General features: G+C 45.9%; 1 protein-coding gene and 1 non-coding gene across 13 annotated transcripts in view; one reads left to right on the top strand and one right to left on the bottom strand.

Moving 5' to 3' along the window:
* Positions 1-24,284, top strand: part of SPECC1 (sperm antigen with calponin homology and coiled-coil domains 1) — a 283,584-nt gene that overhangs the window by 247,395 nt on the left and 11,905 nt on the right. For 10 of the 12 annotated variants that reach the window (XM_078437671.2, XM_078437667.2, XM_078437673.2 and 7 more), the window contains 2 exons: positions 17,116-17,232; positions 23,692-23,751. In XM_078437671.2, the coding sequence (XP_078293797.2) occupies positions 17,116-17,232; positions 23,692-23,751 (177 nt within the window). Of the gene's footprint in view, positions 1-2,120; positions 2,247-17,115; positions 17,233-23,691; positions 23,752-24,284 lie in introns of those variants that run through there. The other 2 variants (XM_078437677.2, XM_078437674.2) reach the window with 2 other exon arrangements.
* LOC132688731 (U6 spliceosomal RNA) lies at positions 5,721-5,827 on the bottom strand. Its single transcript, XR_009614696.1, has one exon. It is a non-coding gene; the product is annotated as a U6 spliceosomal RNA (small nuclear RNA).

The following is a 24,284-nucleotide window of genomic DNA, read 5'->3' as shown; positions in this document are numbered from 1 at the left end:
AGCCTGCTCCGGATTCTGTGTCTCCCCAGCTCTCTGCCTCTCCTCCACTCAGCCCTGTCTGTTTCTCTCTCTCTCTCTCTCAAAAATGAATAAACATTAAAAAAAAAAAAAAATTTCCTCCTGCTGTGGATTGAGGTTGATTTAAAGTGCCTTTGTCCCTTCTCCTCCCTGTGGATCGTTTGTCCTGCCCCAGGGCCTCTGCAGATCAAATACGCCAGCAGCTGTTGTTATAGCCCAGCACCATCCAACACCAAAAGCCATTATCTTGCCATCATTAAGAGAGACGAAGCCTTGCTGTTTGCCGCTGTTCCAACTCTCGATCCCCCAGGACGGCATGGAAGTCTATTTAGATAATAACAGTCCCAAGCGAATCTGCACTGAGTATTTTTTCCGTTCTCTTATTTATGAAATGTTCAGCTGGGAAAAAGAAATAGTCTAGCCACAGAAGCTTATGATGTTAGAGGCTGAATTCAGTCTTTCTGGGAATAAGGGGTGAAGATTGTCTAGTATAAATTAAACTTGATCGTGGAACAGAATTCCTTAGAACAAATCGTTTAGTTATTACGTAATATTTTCTTCGTAAGCACATCCAAAAATACAGAGGTGCTGTTTCCCTTTTTTTTAAAAAAAAAAAAAAAAAAGTTCTTCCTTACTAAAAATACTCTGTTTGGAGTGCTAGGGCATCAGAGTGTGGACAAAATCATGTTGTTCTCCGGAACTTTGTGGACTCTGATGAATGTATAGGGACGTAGTCACTCACACGTTGTGAGGTGCAGGAAGCATAAAGTGGAAGGATCTCTCTCAGAGCGGTTGGGCAGAAGACCGGAAACAACTTAAAACAGACTGTCGTATCCATCCATATGACAGACCCATAAGGGATAGTCAATAGTGATGAAAAGCAAGCTCTTTACTGAATAGTTACCATGAAGCAGGCATTTTTATAAGTGCTTTCCGTGTTGTTTGTGTGTTTAACCTTGACTAGAATCCTGTAAGGTATTCCTTTTCCACATCCACTTTAAGGATACAGAAACTAAAACACAGAGAGCTTAAGTAATTGGGCACGGTCACACAGCTCCTCAGTGACGGGGCTCCGGGCTTCAGAATCCGATCTCCGTCTCTGCACTGTAACTGTTTCTACACGTGTCGTGAAAGGGCCTCTGTCTACAGGCTTTAGTAACTGGGTACAGAATGGTGTGCGTCACATGCTACCCTTTGCATAAAAAGGGGGAAATACATATACACGTTTGTGTAAGTGCAGCCCAGTGCTGTCTGATAGAACTTTCTGTGACGGTGAGAAGGTTCTAGACCTGCACCGTCCAATACGGTAGTCACTGGCCAGCCACTTGTGGATCTTGAGCAATTGAAAGGTGGCTAATGTGACTGAGACACTGAATTTTAAGTGTTATTCCATTTTGGGGCACCTGGGTGGCTCAGTCAGTTATGCTCGGCTCAGGTCGTCAGGACGTCGGCTCAGGTCATGATCTGGCAGTTTGTGAGTTTGAGCCCCGCGTCGGGCTCTCTGCTGTCAGTGCAGAGACAGTGGATCCTCTGTCTGCCTCTCTCTGCCTCTCCGGCATGCTTGCTCTCCCTCTCTCTCTCTCTCCTTTCTCTCTCTCTCTCTCTCTCTCTCTCTCTCTCTCAAAAATAAACATTTTTTTAAAAAAAAACTTTATTCAGTTTTAACCAATTTAGCCACATGTGACTAGTGGCTATTGTATTGGACAGTGCAAGATAGGATATTCACAGAAGGACACAAAAGGAGCTGGTAAGAAATCGTTTAGTCTTACAGCGTTCACTCTCTACCTTTATAAAAACCTTCCACAGAAAGTTTTAGCTGGAAGAGCAGGTCCCACGGCTGATGATCATTTCACAACCACTGTTAGGATCTAACCAGTTCGCTGGAAAGAGGAGGAAACTAGAAGCCAGAAAGTCATTTGTCTAAAGTCACAGTCACATAGCTGCTTTTGTGACAGAGAGAGAGAGCCAGGCCTAGGAGCCGGTCAGCGTTTGGATTTGTTCTTTTGAGTCATGCACGTTTTGGTTTGCCAGGACTCCTTCAGTCTGAGTATCAGCTCAAAAAAACAGAAAACAAAACAGACCTGTGTCTCCTGTGTTCTCAGAACTCCGTGGGAGTCCTGTGTATGACCTGTTCACTCTCGGCAGCCCAGACCACATCAGGCCTCCTCCGCAGCCCAGACTCACCGCTTGCCTCGCCCTGCCTGCTCCACTGACTGTGGTGAACCATTCGGGACCAGGGACCACGCCTCATTATGTTTGTCTGTCTCTCAGCGCTTACACATAGCGGGGCTCGACGGACATTTGCTGGCTGTACTTACACACTTAAGAGCACCTTAAGAGTTGACCCATGAATGCGGGTGGTTCATAAGAAGGTCTTCTACCATTTCCTTGGCGAAATAAGCTAGATAAGCTCTCAGGTGGGAGAAGGATGGGCTTTCGAGTGCTAACAGAATACTGAGCCTGAAAAGTGGGTCATTGGGCCATTCTAGGATGAACGGAACCAGCAGCGCCACAATTACCACCTTTTTCAGAAAGAGTAAGCTAAAAGGACACGTGACGTTAATTAAGATGAGGTAATCGACTCAACCGAAAGGCAAGAGAGGAAAGGAGGGGAAGAAAACTCTAGAAAGGTGTTTCTCCCAAGATCTGGAACATGGTCTGGGCCTGGGGAATAGAACATGGCAGAGAATCGTTTGGGAACCAAGCTGAGGGGTCGAGAGAAGATCTGCTCACAGAAGTTGTGCAAGAACCCAAGTTCCCATGCTGAGCCAGTGTATTTCATCTTCCTTTGACCGCGTTGGCCGTGGGACACCAGCCCTGCTGGTTGAGCCGCCGGGTGGACCAGGAATGGAGTGTTGGCATGGGCACGGACCCAACGAGATGGCTGGCAGGACACTTGCAGTGAAACTCAACCAAGTGTCACCAGGCCCAGGGCAGAGAACCTCAAGAAGGAAACGTCATGGGGTGTTTGCTTAAATGAAGAAGGAGGAAGCAAAGCAGGAAGTAAGAAAGCTGTAGCTCCAGGCACTCTTCTGATCTCAACATCCTTTTGATTCTGCCTCCAGAGAGAGGTTGTGTGGTATCTACCTACGCATCGTTCTCTGAGGACTCGGCAGAGGATGTTTCTGCTGACGTTGTCCCTTGTAACTTACTCATTTGATCCTCACCCCGTAAAGCAAAGTGCAGTCCTTCCTAGACTTGCGGTTTTGATCTACTCTTTTCCAAGTCTCAAACCCTCAATTCCTTCCACAGGAATAAAGAGGGGGAAGAATCATTTAAAAAAGTAAACTGTTCCTCTAAATGTAATTCAGTTCCAAGTAAAATCCCACAGCATTTCTTTATTCTTGAATGTAAAATAACTAAAAACTCACCCAGAAGAATAAACGAGTAAGAACAGCCAAGAAAGTTTTGAGAGAGTAATGATGAAGGCATGGTTGCCCAACCTGATTACAAGTGGTCCCTGCTTCATAACCCATTTTCAGCCATCATAGGTATTCCGGAACAGATAACACAAACAGTGGAAACAGACCTGAATGTGGAACAGACCCATGTTTAAGAGTATAAAAGAGGGGCGCCTGGGTGGCCCAGTCGGTTAAGCATCCGACTTCAGCCCGGGTCATGATCTCACGATCCGTGAGTTCAAGCCCCGCGTCGGGCTCTGTGCTGACAGCTCAGAGCCTGGAGCCTGCTTCGGATTCTGTGTCTCCCTCTCTCTCTGCCCTCCCTAGCTCTTGCTCTCTCTCTCTCTGTCTGTCAAAAATAAATAAACTTTAAAAAAAAAAGTATAAAAGATATTTAGTTGACTACCTGGAGTGGGGTCACATTTTTTAAATCTTAAAGGCAAGCAAAAGCTTTCACCCTTGATTTTGGAGATGATTAGCCATCTAAAAGAGAGTAAGTGATTAAAGCAATAATATGAACAGGATCAGAAGAGCAAAGGAGTTCCAAGGAACCCCCAAAGTTACTTGCTTGAGGAACAGAAGGTTGGCTTCCATTCTGCCCTTTGCAACAGTTTTAAAAGAAGTAACGAACGTCAGATGTCCTGAGTTATCTACAGCTATGTAACTGTCCCCCAAATTTGGTGGATTAAAATACAACAATGTTCATGTTGTTCCTGTGTCTGCAGTTTAGGCCTGACCCCTCCCTGCTGCAGCATGTCTAGGGCCTCTGCCCTTAGCCTGGGCTTCTACCCACTACAGGAGCCTCAGGACTCCTGGAGAGAGTGTTCTGAGAGTCCTCAGAAAAACTTCAAGGCTTCTTGTGTCCTAGCCTTGCAGATCCCACCTTGCACTTCCTCTGCATTCAAGCAAATTATTAAGATTCAAGAGGAGAAGAATTAGACCTCACCTCTCAGTTGGAAGATTTCAGGGAATCTGCAGCTGCTTTTCATCTATCACATAAAGAAAGAAACTTAAGGTCTCTACACTGCCTTTCTAGCAAGTTCTTATTTTTTTTTAATGTTTATTTACTTATTATTTATTTTAAATGTTTTGTTTATTTTTGAGACAGAGACAGAGCATGCGCAGGGGAAGGGCAGAGAGAGAGGGAGACACAGATTCCGAAGCAGGCTCCAGGCTCCGAGCTGTCAGCACAGAGCCCAACACGGGGCTCTAACACATGGACCGTGAGATCATGACCTGAACCTAAGTCAGACACTCAACTGACTGAGCCAATCAGGTGCCCCTAATGTTTATTTATTTTTGAGAGAGAGAGACAGAGCACGAGCAGGCGAGGGGCAGAAAGAGAGAGAGGGAGACACAGCATCTGAAGCAGGCTCCAGGCTCCGAGCTGTCCTCTCAGAGCCCGACGCAGGGCTTGGACTCACAAACTATGTGATTATGACCTGAGCAGAAGTCAGATACTTAACTGACTGAGTCATCCAGGCACCCCTCTAGCAAGTTCTTAATTGCATCTTCCTTCCTTCATCTACACAGCCAACATTTTAGGGGAAAAACAATTTCTTCTGGATCCGTTCAGCATAGAAACATACAGTTATTAGCAGTCTTATTATTCACTTACTACCTTGGAATTGGCATTGGCCTATTTTGTCTATAAGTGATGTCATTAATATTTTTAATAACGTATTATTTTTCTTAACTGCAAAAGTAATACACAGTCACTGTAGAAAAATTGGAAAACACAAAAAGAAGATGAGGAATTAAGCTAGATGTCATCCCACTTAATTTGGCCTATTGAAATCTTTTTTGGATTTTGACTCTCTCCATTTGTTACTCCCTGTCCTCCCAGATTACCTCAGTGCCAGTGACCATGGAGGAAAGCGTAGGACCAGTCCTGTAGATTGACGTTTGACACTGATAACTAGTGAGAAACATCGAGTATCTAGAACAAATTGCATATAGCAGACCCATCAAAACCCAGAACATCGGGGCTTCTGGGTGGCTCAGTTGGTTAAGCATTCAGCTTCCACTCAGGGCACGATCTCAACATTCGTGAGTTCAAGCCCTGCGTCGGGCCCTGCGCGGACAGTTCAGAGCCTGGAGCCTGCTTCAGATTTTGTCTCCCTCCCTCTCTGTCCCTCCCCCACTTGTTCTCTCCCCCTCTCTCTCTGCCTCTTTCTCTCTCATTCAATAATCAACATTTAAAAAAAAACCCTCAGAACATCGACATTTTCCCATGAGCTTCACAGGAATGCCTGCAGATTAGAAAACTGAGTTATAGATTGGTTTGGGGGGAGGGTGTTTGTAAATACAGAACACTTCATGAATCTATATGTCATCCTGGGGCAGAGGCCACACTAACATTCTCTGTCTTGTTCCAGTTTTAGTATCTGGGCCGCTGAAGCGAGCACTGTAGATGGGTTTTCATAACAATGTTTCAAAAGCAAAAAAAGTTTGCTTAGCTTAATTGATAGACAACTGGGATATTTCCAGTTCCCCATTCTGAACAATAATGCTGGAGTAAACATTTTTTGTAGGTGTGTCTTTGGGCAGATGGCATGACTGTTTTCTCTAGAATAGATACCTACATGTGCAATTACTTGGTCAAATCATTTATTGATTTATTTATTTTTGGAGAGAGAGACAATGAGTGAATGTGAGCAGGGGAGGGCAGAGAAAGAGGAAGAGAGAGAATCTCAAGCAGGCTCCATGCTCAGCACGGAGCCCAACATGGGGCTTGATCCCACAACCCCGGGATTATGACCTGAGCCAAAACCGAGAGTCAGACGCTTAACTGAGTCACCCAGGCGCCCCATATTTTTATTAAAAAAAATGTTTCCAGTTGCCCCCGCCAGAAGCCTGTGCCAATCTGTATTCCCGTCAGCCAATGGGGGAACACCCATTTCCCCACATCTTCATTAACTCTGTGAATTAAAAATCTTTTTAACTTTTGCCAATTTGATGAGTGAACACAGTTCACTATTTTTACTTTCTGGTGAGGCAACACCTTTTCAGATGTTTCTGACTATATTTCCTCTTCAGTGCATTACCGATACATTCCTCTGCTAAGTTTTCCTTGACTTGTTTTCTCTTATTGATTATAAGAATATATTCCAGGGGCATCTGGGTGGCTCAGTCAGTTAAGCATCCAACTTCTGCTCAGGTCATGATCTTGCAGTTCGTGACTTTAAGCCCCGCGCCGGGCTCTGTGCTGACAGCTCGGAGCCTGGAACCTGCTTCAGATTCTGTGTCTCCCTCTCTCTCGGCCCCTCCCCTGCTCATGCTGTCTATCTCTCTCAAAGAATAAACAAACATTAAAAAAAAAAAATAAAAAGAATATATTCCAGATATCAGTGGTTTGCTATATATGTATTTATATTGCTTATAATTTTTGTTATGCAGAAACTTAATTTTATATAATCAGTTTTCTCAGTCCCTTCTTTTATACTCTTTGCATTTTGTGCCTTACATGGCTTTCTTTCCCCCAAGGGTATAAATCTATTTATGTAGATTCTAATAATGTTTAATTTTAGCTTTGAAATTTAGCCATCTGGAGCTTATCGCCGGACAACTAATGTCCGAGAGAAGGGAAACTCACAAGGTGACCTCCATGATCACCAGCCCTCTGCTTGGGAATAGTTTCCATGTCACAGTATGGGGAGCCAGGGTGGGATCCACGCTGAGGGGGACAGCCACTAATGGCAGCTGAAACAGCAATGTTCTAGGGGATGAGGCATCAGAAAGGAAAAAGCTGTGCGGAGGAGGGTCCCAAGTGCTCTCTGTGTGAGTCACCATGTGTCCGTGACTGTGGGCTGTGCTGTCCATGTGTGGGGCCTCCTGCTGAGGTTTACCAGATAGCCTGAGATCAGAACAGGGATACTAGAACTGGACGGGTGTAGACATCCACCCAGCGCAAGGAATGAACCCCAAAACCCATGGTGAGAAATGAACTTTTGTTCTGTATGATCCATAAATTGTTACACCCCTCCCCCCCACGCAAAAAAAACTTGGTCTGATTCTACAGCTGTGACAATAAAGACATATCAAAAAAGAGTCTCAGAGAAGTCCCAGGAATGAGGATATTTAGGTCACTGTGTGCCCAAGACATCTAGTTCCTGTGGCAGTGGACAGACTGCATTTTCTTTTTTAATGTTTAACAGAATTATAGTTGACATACAATATTGTATTAGTTTCGGACATACAACATAGTGATTCAACATGTATATACGTTACTAAATTTTCACCACGATAAGTGTGTTACCATCTGTCACCGTACAGCATTATTACAATATTATTGACTGTATTCCCAATGCTGTACTTTTCATCCCTGTAACTTTGTTATTTTTTTTTATTAAAAAAATTTTTTTTAGCCTTTATTTATTTTTGAGACAGAGAGAGACAGAGCATGAGCGGGGGAGGGTCAGAGAGAGAGAGACACAGAATCCGAAACAGGCTCCAGGCTCGGAGCTGTCAGCACAGAGCCCGACGCGGGGCTGGAACTCACGGACCACGAGATCATGACCTGAGCCGAAGTCGGACGCTTAACCGACTGAGCCACCCAGGCGCCCCTAACTTTGTTATTTTATAACTGGAAGTTTGTACCTATTAATCCTCTTTACCTATTTTGCCCATCTCCCCACCCCTTCCACAGGGGCAACCACCAGTTTATTCTCTATGTTTATGAGTCTGTTTCTGGGTTTTTATTTGTTCCTACGTTTTGTTTTTTTTTTATATCCCACATGTAAGTGAAATCATATGATGTGTGTCTTACTCTGTCTTATTTCATTTAGCATCATGCCCTGCAGGTTCTTGTTGTCACAAACAGCAAGATTTCATTCTTTCTTATGGCTGAATGATATTCCAGTGTGCGCGCGTGCGTGTGTGTGTGTGTGTGTGTGTGACATCATCTTCATCCATTCACCGATCAGTGGGCACGTGGGTTGCTTCTATATCTTGGCTCTTGTAAATAATGCAATAAATATAGCAGCACATACATACTTTGAAATTGGGGTTTTTATTCTCTTTGGGTATATACCCAGAAGTAGAATTACTGGATCATGTGGTATTTCCATTCTTAATTTTTTGAGGAACCTCCACACTTTATTTTTTTAGTGGCTGTACCAATTTACATTCCCACCAGCAGCGCAAAGGAGATCCTCTCTCTCTGCACCCTCGCCAACATCTGCTGTTGCCTGAGTTGTTAACGTTTGCCATTCTGACAGGTGTGAGGTGGTATCTCCTTGTGATTTTGATTTGCATCTCCCTGATGATGAGTGATGTTGACCATCTTTTCATGTATCTGTGGACCATCTGCATGGTGTCACGTCTTCTTTAGAAAAACACCCATTCAGGTCTTCTGCCCATTTTTTAATTGGATTGCTTGGTGTTTGGTTGGTTGGTTGGTTGGTTTTGGTGTTGAATTATAGGAGTTCTTTATATACTTTGCATATTAACCTCTTATCAGATATGTCATTTGCGAATATCTTCTCCCAGTCAGTAGGCTGCCTTTTCATTTTGTTAATGAATTCCTTCACTTCTTAGTGAAGTGCAAAACTGTAGTGCAAAAACTTTTTAGTTTGATGCAGTCCCGTTGTTTATTTTTGCTTTTGTTGCCCTTCCCTGAGGAGATAGATGCAAAAAAAAAAAAAAAAAAATATTGCCAAGTCTGATGTTGAAGAGTTTATTGCCTATTTTCTTTTAGGAGTTCAATGGTTTCAAGTCTTGAGTTTATTGAGTTTATTGTTGTATATGGTGTAAGAAAGTGGTCCAGTTTCATTCTTTTGCATGTAGCTGTGCAGTTTTCCCAGCACCATGTATTAAACAGACTGTCTTTTCCCGGTTGTATATTCTCGCCTTCTTTGTTGTAGACTGACCATATAAGCATGGGATTATTTCCGGGCTCCTTAGTCTGTTCCATTGATTTCCATGTCTGTTTATGTGCCTGTACCCTACTGTTTTGATCACTACAGGTTTATAGTATATCTTGAAATCCGGGATTGTGATAATCCCCATTTTTGTTCTTCCTTCTCAAGATAACTTTGGCTATCCAGAGTCTTTTGTGGTTCCATACAAATTTTCAGATTATTCTAGTTATGTGAAAAATGCCATTGGGTTTTTTTTTAATGTTTATTTATTTTTGAGAGAGAGAGAGACAGAACATGAGTGGGGAAGGGACAGAATCCAAAGCAGGCTTCAGGCTCTGAGCTGTCAGCACAGAGCCCGAAGCGGGGCTCGAACCCACCGCGAGATCATGACCTAAGCTGAAGTCAGACGCTCAACCGACTGAGCCACTCAGGTGCCCCGGGTTTTTTTTTTTTAAATGTTTATTTATTGAGAAAGAGACTGAAAAGAGGGGAGGGGCAGAGAGAGAGGGGAGAGAGACAATCCCAAGCAAGCTCCACACTGTCAGCTCAGAGCCTGACTCAGGGGGACCGAGAGATCATGACCTGAGCTGAAATCAAGAGTCGGACGCTTAACCAGCTGAGCCACCCAGGTGCCCCAAGATTTTTTTTTAAGAATGTGAGAGGGTTGTAGCTTCACCCATGGGGGGTATGCTGAGGGGGTCGACTCTTGGCCAGGTAGAGCAGCAGGTGTCTCGAGGGGCTCTGTCCGGGGCTCGTATGGGATGTGGGTTGTGGTCAGGCTGGAAAAGAATCTGTTTTGTAGTTGGGGTCTAATTTCTGAGAATGGAGGGTGCCGTGACCTAGAAAAACAGAGTTAGGGCCAAGTGCAGACTCCTGTGAATTTGTCTGTAAAAGTGTGGCTTGGGGCGGGGCACAGCGGGTTTTGAACAGATAACGTTTCACTTTCATAATTTTCTTACTTCTAGTTAGTCATAGCCTTATTTTCTGCTTAAAGAGGTCCATGTAAGGCTGATTTAGCGGTGATGAGCTCCTTAGCTTTTGTCTGGGAAACTCCATCTCTCCCTCGCTTCTGAACGATAACTTTGCAAGTAGGGAATCCTTGGTCATAGGTTTTTTTCCTTTCGGCACTTTGAATATGTCCTGCCTCTCCCTTCCAGCCTGATTCAAATTACTGAACGGCATTTTTCCCATATGTAACTGCTTTTTTTCTTGCTGCCTTAAGATTCTCTTTTTCTTTAAGTTTAGCTGTTTTCATCATTACGTGTCTTGGTGTGAACTTCCTTGGATTCACCGTTTTGGGGGCTCTCTGTGATTCCAGGACCTGGATGTCCATATCCTTCCCAAGGTTAGGGAAGCTAACCTTGGAAGGTTCGAAGTTTTGTCTTCAAATAAGTCGTCTGACCCTTTCTCTTTCTTCTTCTAGGACCCCTGTAATGCAGATATTAGTATGCTTAATGTTGTTCCAGAGATTTCTTCACTTATCCCCTTTTGTTTTATTCTTTTTTTTTTAATGCTCAGTTTGGACAATTGGCACTATCCTGTGTCCAGATCATTAGCCCTCCTGTCTCAGCTGCTGGCCAAGAGGCCCCACCAGGACAGTTACAGGCCTGCTAGTGGGCGGGCTGCCCCTCTGCCCCAGGGCATGAGTCAGGAGGGGCATGGGTCCCAGCTGGGACTGCCCACCAGGTGTTGGCAGGGCGGGAGCCACTTTGGAGGGGTACCTGCCAGAGTGAGTGGGTTGGGTGTGTGGGTCTGCAGGGCAACACAGGGCTGGGCAAGCAGTGCTAGCAAAGTAGATGGGGAGTATCAGAGCTGGCTATCCCCAGCCTAGGGCCAACTAGGCTGAAGGAAGGCAAGAAAAATGGCGCCTGCCAGCACACCTCCATTACCAGAGAAAGTTCCTACACATCTGTGCTCCTCTGGCAGACATTTTTAAAATCAGTAAACCCCCTTCCACTATAAGCCAGGTGCTTTTCAAAAACGGCTGCCTCTGTGCTGGGTCTGCAATCCAGCGGTAACAGCGCACTGACCCCTTAAGAGCAGAGTCTCCATTTCCTGTAGCCCTCAGGCTCTCCCAGATTTAAGTCCCACTGATTTTCAAAGCCGGGATCTTATGGGAGTTCATCTTATGGGGGAATACCCAACGTGGGGCTTGATCCCCTCACTCCTCAGAGAGGACCGACCTCCATGCCTGTGACAGCCCTTCCACTGTGGGTCACTGCGTGGGGTGGGGGGGTTGGTTCCCGACCATGTCTCTGCCCCTCCTACCCTTCTCGATGTGGCTTTTTCTTTCATCTTTAGCTGCGGAAGAGCTGTTCTGTTGGTTTTGAGGCCGTTTCCAGAGGGAGTCGCTATGTGTGTAGTTGCAGCCTTGATGTGTCCACGTGAGGAGGTGCGCACTCGGGATTCTTCTACTCTGCCGGCTTCCTGCATTCCAGCAGGCTGCATTTCCTAATCGGGCCTCTGCCTTCTTCCTGGGAGCTTTGCAGGGTTTTTTGTCTTTTTAAATTTTTTAAACTTTTCTATTCAGTGCACACGGAGTCACCCCATTCATAGAAATCTCGCGGAGGAATCTCCAAAGCCCCAGAAGAGATGCCGGAGCAGTGGGAATGAGGTCCTGTCGTGGCCCCTGTGGGGTCGAGCGTGGGACCCGTTTCATTGTGTGCTCCCAGCTTCCCCCTCCAGTGGTGGATGTTTTCACCAAACGTTGGGGTTGCCAGGCAACAAAAGGCAAATGACAGAACCTTCTAGAAGCAAATGATATAGATTGTTGGATTTTGTCCCGCTGTGTAATTTAAGAGTGCCGCCTCCGCATAGAACTTTGTCTATGGTCTCAGCCTTCGGAATATTCTTGGATAGTCCCATGTAAATACTCTCCAGTGTATTAACTTTTCTCAAATGACTTTTGCTGTGCCGAGGACAAAATTGTGTATCTTACAAAATTTTTTTCTGAGCGTTCATAGAAACTTACTTTGGAGATGCTTGGATTGTTACTTTTTATATCTGCATCTGTCTATCTATATCTCTTCCTATCTCTCTATCTGAGATTTCCTTTCCCCAGAATTCTCTTCTACTCAGAAATATCTCCAAGGTATTTATATCCCAGAGAAAGTTAATTTGCAATGTGTAATTAACCATTTCCCCTGGGGAAATAATCAGTATGTGTCTTTGGGTTTTTGCTCTGCTTTTTCCCCCCCCCTCAGTAAATCTTATAGTAGATAAAATCCAGAAAGTTCACTTCTTTTTAACAGCCACAAGTCAGTCCCTTAAGATGATCAGAGTCGGTCTTTCTCCTTCCCTCCCTTTCTTACTGAGATAGAACGTACAAGAGTACAGCGCAATGAAATTTCGTGAAATGAAGATACCCGTATAATCAGCATTCAGGTCCTGAAACATAGCCTTGCCAGCACCCCCAGAATCCTCTGTATGTTCTCTTCCCGTTACTAACTTCCGGTTATCATAGTCAATTTTATTCAGGAATAAACAACAAGGAAAATAATGGATGGTATACCTTGGTATTTTCAGAATGCCTTGTTGATCATTTTCTGCTTTTCCTCTTAGTTATTCTTTTGATGAACCCCTAGGAATTCAGCTGAATGATAATTGGGAAGGTTATCCCAGTTGGGAAATTATTCCCAATTGGGAAATATACCCCCTGGGGTATATGTATTATTATCCTGAGTTTTTGTCCTAAGTCAGAGGTTCGTCTGTGGGCATGGAGCACCAGCTCAGCGAGAATCACCTCCCGCCACCCCCTCCCCCCCGGCCCAAGGCCAAGCCAATCCTGATCATCTCTAGCCAAAACTAAGGCTTTTCACCGCCCCCCTCACCCTGTTTAGGGGTAGGACCTAGACTTAGTCCTTGCTTGGCTCCTGGGGTTCTTGAGATTGGCCAGCCAGCCATGCCCAAGAAGCTGTTGTCTTCCTGCCTGTCACCCAGTGCCTTGGTCCTGTCCACACGAGCACCTTCCTGCCATGACTGCCTCATCCTCCGTCTCTGGTTCCTGTGTCAGTTCTGTGTCTCAGCCCATTTCGCTGGGACCCACACACCCTGCCTAGCTCCCCTCCATGTGAAGACCGTGAACACTGTCAAAGCATGCCACACCCCATCTGCCAGCTCCTCATTCACTGAAATGTGTCGCATAGCTCCCCAAAATACACCTCAGTGAGCAAAGATAGCAGCAACAGCAACTCTTGAGATTTGTATGGCGCTTTACATCATCTTATATGAGGCATCATAAACACACACGTGTTCTTAATTGTTCCGCCAGCCGAGTTGACTTGGGAATTTGGGATTCTCTCGTTCAAATAGAATTATGATTCCAGATGACATGCAGGGCACTGGAATTGAGGTCGTTCCCCTTTACCCTAAGAAGGGTCAAGGTTCTAGCGGATCGTCATGTTCTTGGAATGAGTATAATGCTACCGATCGTACCTGGTTGTCTTCCGTCCCTGCCAGTGTCAGAACAACTCAGAGTCTCAAACGTGGTGGGGGTGGGTTACATGAAAGAGAAGCATTTCCTGACCTTGACGTTGGATTTGATAACCTGACTAGATGTTGGAATTTCCATGATTCCGTTTCTTTTTAAAGATAGGGCACTACTCCTATTTCTTGTATAGTGTTCTTGCTGCTGAAATGCCAGGGTCTGCTTTACAGTGTATCTCCCATTTCCAGAGAGGCCTGCCAGCTGCCATCCGGCCGGAAACATCCGGGTTCTCTGAGCTCCCCTGAGGTTGGGGAGCCATTTAGATGGATCTTTTTTCAACCCCGGCTTTGATCTCACCAGGTTTTAGTCTCAGCCTGTCGCTCATTTATACTTCTAGATCAAAAACTGTTTTTAAATGGCACCCAGTTAACTAAACTACCGGGCACTGTGTCGGCTTTGTGAGACAGGACGGCATCGTCGCTCCTTCCGCTCTATTCGGCCTCTCACGACGCTTCTGAAGGCCATGCAGATGCAGGGAAATGACGTTTTGTATCACGAAAAAGAAAATGGCACAAGAGATAAGTGTACAAAATGTTCTCACGTTTTAGGAAGTGAAAGACTTATCAAATCTTAAAAGCTTTAGGTGTCAAGTAAACTTGTGAAGAAGGGAAGGCAGTGCAGCAAGGCACGACCCACAGCTGGAGTCCGTCCCTGGCTCTGGCCCCGGAGATACTTCTTCCTGCTTCGGCTTCCTCATCTGTGCAGTGGGGCACATTGCTACTTGCCCCGTACGGCCGTTCTGAGAATTAAATGAGCAGACGCCCAGGAACAGACACATCGTGGACAGTCGAGGTGACTGCCCTTCCCACTCCCATTTTGGGAGCTTTGTATGTACGGGGGCTCCTGTTTAAGGGACTCCCATCTTGATCACGGAACGGTTGGCCTTTTTCTGACTGAAACACCACTTCTTACGACCTCAGTTTCTTTTCCTAGAAAATGAAGTCGTATGGCAACGTTGCCTTTCGGAGAGAGCACTACCGTGAGAGATGGGTTTGCAGACGGGGCCTCAGACAACCTCTCTCTGCGAGGCAAAGAAAGGAAGGGGACTCCGTGTTGAGAAGAGCTGGGACACCTGGTTTCCCAGGCTGGCCCGGCCCAGCTCCTCGCTCCCTCTTCCCAGGGCCCCATGTGCACGACTTCTGGTTCGAGCTCCTGAGACTGGGAGTAAGCCGGCCAGGTTGTGACCCCCGCCTGTGTCTGTCCTCTTCTTTGGAGAAAACATACAATTACAACGCTTCCCATTTCTGAAGCAGCATCCAGGCCCCATCAAGTAGCTCCAGAGTCTCCAGAGAGGCTTTCTGAAGCCAAAAATCCAAACGATCAGCTGTTGCACATTTAGCCTGGAAACTGGGACGGGGCATTCTCAGACTTCTCTGTAACACCGATGCTCAGCAGCTCTTAACATTTGGTTGTGCGTGGGTCATGAAAACCAGGGTGAAGAGGCGATATTATCGTCGTGTGTTGCTCTCAGTCAGCTGTCCTTCCCCCAGGTGAATGTCACTGCAAAGCAGACTGGAGAATCCGACATCCCTGAAAGCCCGTGCTTTGCGGGGAGGCTCTCAGGTCCGCCTAGGTCATCCCTAGATGCCAGAGGAGGTTTGATAGGGCCATGGGGTGGGGAGGGGCGGGGGGCGTGTGCGACTTGGCCTGCTGAAGCATCCATCATCCAGGTAAATCCTGTGTGTGATGTGTGACACCATCTCCTCAGGCCTCAGTGTCTTGGCTGTAAAATGAGGCATTTGACCTACATCGTCGCCAAAGGCTGAGCTCGCTCAAACTGGCACTGGGAAACTCTAGATAAAATGTTCAAACGAGATGATAAAAGCCATTTGCTTCCAACCCCGTCCCCCCCCCCCCCCCCCCAGGAAACCACATGGTAAACTCTTCCACCATATTTTATTACACATGTCTGCCCACATGTGTTCTTGGAAGCTTCTTTTACGCACACTTCAGGAAGCATTCCATAAAGTCTCCCTCCCCTACTCCAATTTATCTTCCTGCCACGTTCCTCTTCACCCCTTCCTCTCCTATTAAAGTGCCGTTGTTTCTGGTGGAGACGCCCTGAATAACCTCCCAGGGCAGTCAGAGTGGAGCCTCTGCCCATTTGCATTTGGTCCGGGCAGAGGGAGGGACCGGCTGTTCCCGTCCACGCCTTCAGAGAGAGCCGCCTCTTGGCCATCCGTTCACCTTTGCCCACTTTGCTGACCGTGCTGGCTTCCCGCATCCCGGGATGGGGGGTTCCGGGGGAGAAAGAGGACTTCCGTGTCTCCCCCAGGCTCCAGCAGCTGTGGGGAGATGGCAGAAGGAGCCCCACCCTTGCTCAAGTCCTCTTTCTTATTGCACTTGAAGTGCTCAGAACTCACACCTCAAACTCAGCAAAGCCCGTGGAAGCATACACGTCTGCACTCCTTGCAGGAATCCCTGTCCCAGGCCTTTTCAGCACATTTAAACAGCCACTAGATAAAACAAGGCGTTAAGGAAATTAGCGGGCTTGAGAACCTGGCATTTCATTTCGTTTGGGATGAGCTTTGGGAATCCAGGGAAGAAAAACCCTGTTAGTACGGAGCATGGTCACAGAGAAAGAGGCAGGTGGGTGACAGGTGTGAGGCTCCAAGAGGTAGACGTGGCCCGGGGCTATCGGGCCCAGGGGACCTGCCCGGGAGCCAAGCCATATAAAGTCAGATTCTGGTTTTCTAATCACTGTTTACCAAGTAGCTACTAGGGCTCCAGCCTATTCCAGAGGGGAAGGTGTTTCCTCAGGTAGCCTCATAATCCTTGGGGATTTGATGTTCTAACAAGGATGCTGTTGAGCATGAAGGGTTTTCTCCCCCCGACAAGCCCTTCACGTTGTGGGGAGAAGAGGGTATTAGCAGGAATAAGCCACGGACCAGCCATGTAGGTTTTTAAGATCTCGTTTTGTCTCGCTCTACCTGTTGTTAATTGGGGTCATACATGATGATGATGATGATGATGGTGATGGTGATGGTGATGATTCCCCCTTGACCAAATAAATCTGGGAAGTGCTGGGGCATACACAGCTAATCGGGTGGGCTAATTTGAGAATAAGACGTCTCTGAGCTTTTAATGTGCCACGGGGCAGGCAGAAATTAATTCCCCAGGGTTTTGAGCTCTAAAGGCTTTTTTTTTTTTCCATGCCATTCTGTTGAATGGATTTGGGTGGCACCAGGCCATTGCCGGTCCCCAAATTAATTAAGCCTTTCCGGAGTCTTGGGTGGTTTCTTATCTGGCCTTCCTGCAAACCCGGAGGCGGATACCCATCTTCCCAAAGTATCATCCGTATTCTCTGACTTTGCACAGTTTGGAGACTAATGCTGCTTTTCCCCTACAGAACATCGATATCACCAATTTCAGCAGCAGCTGGAGTGATGGCTTGGCCTTCTGTGCTCTCCTCCATACCTACCTGCCTGCCCACATCCCGTATCAGGAGCTGAACAGTCAGGAGAAAGTAAGTCACCTGCCCAGTCAGGCCTGCTAAGCCTCTAGAACATGCCAGGGGAAGAGTCCTGTCATACTGGTACATCCCGATGAGACCCCAAGAGGAAATTAGGATATTGAACTACTGAGTGTATGACGAGGCTGTAGGATCCCACCCTCAGTAAATACTTCTCAGTTCCCCTCACTAGCTAGAAAAATGCCGTGAGGACCAGTTTACTGTGGCTGCTGAGAAGTCCCTGTCGCCCATTTTTTAAGAGAGGGCCCTGATGAAATTTCGAGACCCTGGCCAGCATTTTCAAAGTCTTTTCCAAGGAACCAGAAAGCACCACCGAAAGGATGTCCCTCCTCAAATAAGCTTGGGAAACTGTATATTATGTCACATTCTCAGAGATTCACAGCCCTCATTAGCACAGCGAAGACTTCAAGAAGTCCTTCATTAAAGACACCTGTGTGACTCTATTAAGCCCTGCGTATATGAGATCCACAGAATTGTCTTCAACATAATTACCTATAACAAGAGTTGGCAGACTTTCCTGTTAAGGGCCAAGTGGTAGACTTGGAGGGTCCACGGGTCTCTGTCATCTACCACTCATCTACCACTGTAGTGCCTGAGCGGCTGTAGACGAAATGCATGGGCGTATGCTGTGTTCCAATAAAACTTTATTTACAAAAACAGGCTGCGGGCCAGATTTGGTCCATGGGCGGTAGCTTGCCAAATCCTAACCTAGAACGTCCCACAAAACCATATTCCACAGAGCGTGCTTTGGCAGATGCTGTTCTGGGCCCTGCACTCATTGTCTCACCAAGTATTTCTTGCCAAGCGTCACGCACGGTAGCAAAGACAACAGTGAACAGTGTGGACCTGTTCTTTGCCCTCTGAAGTAGAGAGACAGTCCACAAGTGAGTAAACCTACAGCACGTAATGCTATAGAGAAACCTCAGAAGAGCTACAGGGGAAGCCCCGTGCTGTGGGAGTGAACAGCTCAGCCAGGACTCAGCTTCCCTGGCTCCAGCCTCTAGCTGTGGCTGGGGCAGTAGCATCATAAATAGAAAGATACAGAAATAGGTCTTAGATATAGAATCAGCTGGACTTAGTAACCGATTGGTTGTGGGGGAGGACAAGAGGAAAGAAAGATGGCCCCATGTGTCTAGCCTGACAGACCATTTTTGAGATGGGGATCAAATAGAAATGCTGGAAAGTTCTGTTTTGATTATCCCACACTTGGACTTAAATAAACCCCAAAGAATGGTCATGACACTGATGGTGATAATAATTGACTAGACCATGATTTTTTTTTTAGAGTGTTAGAGTTCCCCAGAGAAACAGAACTAATAGTGTGTATGTGTGTGTGTGTGTGTGTGTGTGTGTGTGTGTGTGTACAAGAAAGTTGAATGCTACAGTTGGAATCTAAAGGCAGTTTCCTAGCAGAAATCCTTCTTTGTCGAAGGGAGAGAAGTCTTTTTCTAGTAAGACCTTCAACTGATTGGGTGAGGCCCACCTACACTCTGGTGGGTAATTTGCTTTATCCAAAATCTGCCGATTTAAATGTTAACCTCATTTTTAAAATACTGTCACAGAAACATCTAGAATAATGGTTGGCCAAATATCTGGTACCACGACCTAGCCAAGTTGATACATAAAATTAACCATCACAGAGTGTGTACAAATTTCAAGACATAAAATGTGTGCGTGGTGCTTTGTTTATAGTCTGTGAAGCAGGCCGGACAGGACTATTAAACATTTGGAAAGCAAAAAAAGTGTTCTGTTTTTAATCATGTTAAGTCAGAAATGTTCACGAAGTATGCAGTTTGCAACATCAGGCAGGCATTTGGATACCAAATGTGGAGTTTAGAGGGGAGATCAGAGCTGGGAAGAGTCAGGAGTCTTCCATGAGTAATAATTTTTTTTTTTAACATTTTACTTATTTTTGAGACAGAGACAGAGCATGAACAGGGGAGGGTCAGAGAGAGAGGGAGACACAGAATCTGAAACAGGCTCCAGGCTCTGAGCGGTCAGCCCAGAGCCCGACGCGGGGCTCGAACTCACAGACCGTGAGATCGTGACCTGAGCCGAAGTCGGCCGCTTAACCGACTGAGCCACCCAGGCGCCCCAAGAGTCTTCCATGAGTAGATAAGTGCTGCCTGATTGAACAGAAGTGATGGAAATGTTCTATATTTGTCCCGTCCAGTACAGTAGCCACCAGCCATATGGGCTGTTAATGGCATGGGGCTTTAAATGACTGGAAAACAGAATTTTGAATTTGAATTAGAATTTAAACAGCGTCATGTCAAGCATGACTGCTGCATCAAACAGGGCAGGTATAGATGGTGTTTTAAAGCCATGAGAGTAGCGATCATTTCAGTCCTAGGTCATGAGGGAGGTTCTGAGGAGAAACACACTCCTGTATATCTCTGCTCCTGCCAGTGTTTCACTTCTGACACTTCTGTAAACAGATGGGGGGTTTTCCCACACCAAGCAATCTGGCAGCACCAGCCGGATGTCCTAAAGTGTATCTCTGTTCTGACACTGTCCACCTGGAGGGAGCATCGGGTCCCACGGGTTAAGGGCTCAGTCTCACCTCAGACCCCAGTCACAACTCGACTGTCGCCTGTGCTTCTGATTGACCAACTGTAACTCAGAGGTTCCTGTGACCCCTTCCTGAGGTTTAGTTAATTTAATTTGCTAGACTGGCTCACAGAACTTACTAGGCTATCAGTTTATTACAAAGGATATTGAAGGACACGAATGATCAGTCAGATGAGGAGACCCATAGGGTGGGGTCCAGAAGGGTCCCAAGCACAGGAGCTTCTGTCCCCTTGGACTTTGGGGTGCACCACCCTCCCGGCACATAGATAGAGTCACCAATCCAAGGTGCTCTCTGAACCCCGCCCTTTTAAGTTCTATGGAAGCTTCATGACACAGCCACAATGGATTAAATCACGGACCATCTGTGATTGAACTCAGTGTCCAGTCTGTCTCCTGTCCCTGAGGTTGGGGTCAGGAGAATGTGGGACTGACAGTTCCAACCGTTTGATCACATGGCTGGTTGCTAGGGCATCCTTGGGTGATCTGGGGGTTGGGGGAACATCACCTCTTTGACATAAACTCAGGTGTGGTTGAAAGGAGTTTGTTATGAATAACAAAAGACATCTATTTCAACATGACTGTCCTGAAGCCATTTCTGGAACTGAGGACAAAAACCAAAAATTGTAACAAAAGATGCCCCTGTGGCTCTTCTGTAGGAAATTATAAGGGTATTAAGAGCTCTTCCAGGAACCAGGGACAAAGACCAAATATATGTTACTTACTATAAATCCCAGTATCACAGAGGCGTAGAGAAAAGGCTAAGGAACAACCTTGAGGACTCCAGTGCCTGTTGTCTAGGTTGAGAGTGACCCAAAAAAGGAACCAGGATAGAGCAGCCAGAGAGGAGGACATAGGGCAGGGCAATGCGGGGTCCACGCCGCCTGTGATCGTGCCCCTCACATCCAGCCGTGACCTCGATGTCCGTTTTCTTCCCTCCCTCTTCACTTTCCGGTCTCTGCCTTTTCCATGTCATATTACGAAGATAATGGAGTAAAGAGCGAGCATAACACAATTCAGAATATTCAGAGGCCCTCCCTAAAACCACAGTTGATAGAAGGCTGAGCACTTAGGAATACACCACCTAAAACAGGAGTCTTCCTGTATATGCGCGATGTTCCTCTGCTGTCACGCAAAACATATCTAGGCTCTTTGTCCTAAATCGCTACCCAGCTGTTGGAGAAAAATGAACCTAAAAGTGTGTGCCTTCACACCTCGAACCATGAGCATATGTTCCCTATGGAACCGTATCGTCTCGCTGTGGGTGCCCCTGACTCCCACGTAGCACCCAGCTGGCTGTCCAGTGACCTGCGGCAGATTTGCAGACAGCCAGAAGCCACAGTCTGTGCACTTCCTATTGTCCTTGCGGTAGAGGGGCTGGTATTTTCTCCATGTAGGGCTGAATTTCTCCCCCCTTAATCTAGGATAATGCAGTCAGGGAGCACCCAGGTCAGATCGCGGGAGACTTGGGAAGTTCAGAAGTCGTGAGCTGTTGCCCCAATTCAGACGGAAGTGATGCAACCGTGGAAGTCTGACATCAGTGCTAAATAGGGAATTTCTGATAAAACTAACAAGGATGTCTTCCAAGCCATTGAGGAGACATGAGTTACACATTTTTTTCGATGTGTCAGCCTATGAAACTTCCACGGAGGCTACGCAGATTCGGATGATAGAATTGACAGAATGGAGTGTTTTCATGCCAGTGGCTGAAACAAAATGTTAACGTGAGAGGGAAAATTCTGGACTTGGGGTGCTTTCTGCTGTCAGTTTCAGGTGAGATGCCCTGCCAACGGGGCCAACGGCAGAGGTCTCTAACCAGGGGCTTTTCGTCCTGGGTCTGGAAGGTCTCTGGCCTGTGTGGGCAGAGCTAGGCCGAGTGAGGCCCTTCCTGGCTTCCGCCCCAGACACACTCTGCTGCCCCCCATAATTGGCCATCTCGCAGTGGCGTAGCAGTGATGTGATGAAAGAGAATTAGATAACAGTGCTTGGTCGTAATAGTCTATGCAGGTAAGGGTGTGAGAAAGGGGACGCTTACACACTGTTGCTGGAATTGAAAATTGGTGTATCATTTTTATTTTCTCATGCCATGTCGTGTCTCGTCGTGTCATGTCATTTCATAGGCTTCACGCCCAGCGCGGGGCTTGAACTCGTGACCCTGAGATGAAGAGGCGCATGATCTACCAACTAAGCCAGCCAGGCCCCCCCTGGTGTCGTGTTTTAGAAAACGATTTGGCATTACATATCAAAAGCCATGACTTCTGTAATAATGGTAGCGGACAGGGCTCACAAACCCCCTTGCTCCTCAAAACTAACCAAGAAGACTTTAAAATAAGGATAAAGGCCTCATTAGCACAGAATAGGAAATGGCTGCCCCAAGTTTGGGCTCAATTAAAGGAAGCCAGGAGCCAGCTTTCAGCTCCCCTCTCAGCAGAACAGAGTAGTGTTATGGAAACCAGCATTAGGTTTCTAGTCCCTGCCCATTAATCTCCCTTAATGTGGAGGAAGAGGTCTGGCGGCTTGGGCAAGCTGACCGCAGATCAACAGCTTTCCCAGGCCCTGACCACACATTGGTACAAGACATGTGTAGCCTTGTCTGAGTGTTTTTCTGTGACCTGGTACCTAGAGCAGAGAGTTTGCTTCAGCATCAGGGCAGGAAGCAGATGTGCACCCAAGGACAGAGGGCAGAGGCCATGAGGAAATGGAAAAACAGATAAAAATATGTATAAAATCCAAATGTGGGGCGCCTGGGTGGCTCAGTCAGTTAAGCGTCTGCTTCTTGATTTCGGCTCAGGTCATGATTTCATGGTTCGTGAGATCGAGCCCCATGTTAGGCCCTGAGCTGACAGCGAGGAACCTGCTTGGGAGTCTCTCTCCTGCCCCTCTCCCACTCATGCTCACTAGCGTGCTCTCTCTCTCTCTCTCTCTCTCTCAATATAAATAGATAAACTTAAAAAAGAAAAAAAAAGATTCTCTCTCTCCCTCTTGTACACGCATGCACTCTCAAAAAAAAAGTCACCAAAAAAGAAAACAAATATAAAATTTTTTATTTAAAAAATTTTTTTTCAATTTATTTATTTTTGAAAGAGACAGAGCATGAGCGGGGGAGGGGCAGAGAGAGAAGGAGACACAGAAATGTGAAGCAGGCTCCAGGCTCTGAGCTGTCAGCACAGAGCCCAACATGGGGCTCGGACCCACAAACCGTCAAATCATGACCTGAGCTGAAGTCGGATGCGTAACAGACTGAGCCACCTAGGTGCCCCAATATAAAAGTTTTTTTAATCTAAAGGCATAAAGTCACAAAATTCTACTGGGGAACATAAAACATGAATAGTCACAGAAACATTACACTCTCGATCATATTTAACACATCAATTTAATTAAATTGTAACATAATCCTAATGATTCTCAAATGAATTATGGAGGGGAGGAGGCATGCTAAAGTGATTCTTAAGTCCATCCAGGCAAGGAAACAGCCGGGAGCAGCCAGAAAGCGTCTCAAAAAGAAGCTACAAATTGTGGAACAGTACCTTCAGAATTCTAGGGGAAAATGACATAGCACATTAATTAAACAACAGTTGATACGCAACAGAATATGTATGTCATGAATCGTGACAAAGTAAAAAATCACACAGATTTACCTTTGATAGTCAGAAATAATCAATAATGTCATTTTTAGTACCAATTACAACCTGTCAGTCTTTTTTTTTTCTTAGATTGAAACTATCGTTTGAATATTTGACCTAAAATTTCGAGTGTTTTGTAATAGTAGATAATCTGTATGGGAGCGTCGTTTAGTGTTCTTTCCTAACAAAAGCTATTTATTTTTATTTTTTAAAAGCTATCTATTTTTAGTTGATAATACCAGTTTCTGTCTTTTTAACCTAGAAAAGAAATCTCTTGTTGGCATTTGAAGCAGCTGAAAGTGTGGGCATCAAACCCAGCCTGGTAAGTATCCTATTTTGTATCCTTGTGATATTTTATTCTACCTGTAGGAGAAAGAACTTTATGCCATCTACTACACAATTTCTTATAGAATATTAAAATCCATTTGCTGAAGATTTGTTACTCACGATCCCTAACATGTAAATATCCAGTTGGTCTGACCACATATGATTTAGAGGGTTTTCAAAGATTTCGTTGTGGCTAAATTTCATTTCTGGAAGCACAGTGGACTGAATTATCATTAAAGCCCTCTTGAAATCCGGTAAAATTTGATAAAATGTAATTTAAAAAAATATCAAGACGTAGTTGAGGTCTAAAAAAAGAATGGGAAATCACCAGATGTCATAAATTCAAAGAGAAGTGAAAACCAGAACCATGAGGCATGAGCCGAGACTGTGACAACCCTCAGAAGTAGGCCTGGGGGCGTCGGTGGAGGGGTCACAGGAAACGGGTACCTAATGGATATAGGTTTCATTTAAATGCCAACACAGGAACAAGAAACAAGGCTCCGAGCTCCCATAAACGGGACATTAGTA

This window comes from Panthera onca, chromosome E1 (assembly GCF_046562875.1).
Source record: "Panthera onca isolate mPanOnc1 chromosome E1, mPanOnc1 haplotype 2, whole genome shotgun sequence".
Taxonomy (NCBI): Eukaryota; Metazoa; Chordata; class Mammalia; order Carnivora; family Felidae; genus Panthera; species Panthera onca.
This window is presented reverse-complemented; position numbering and strand designations above follow the sequence as displayed.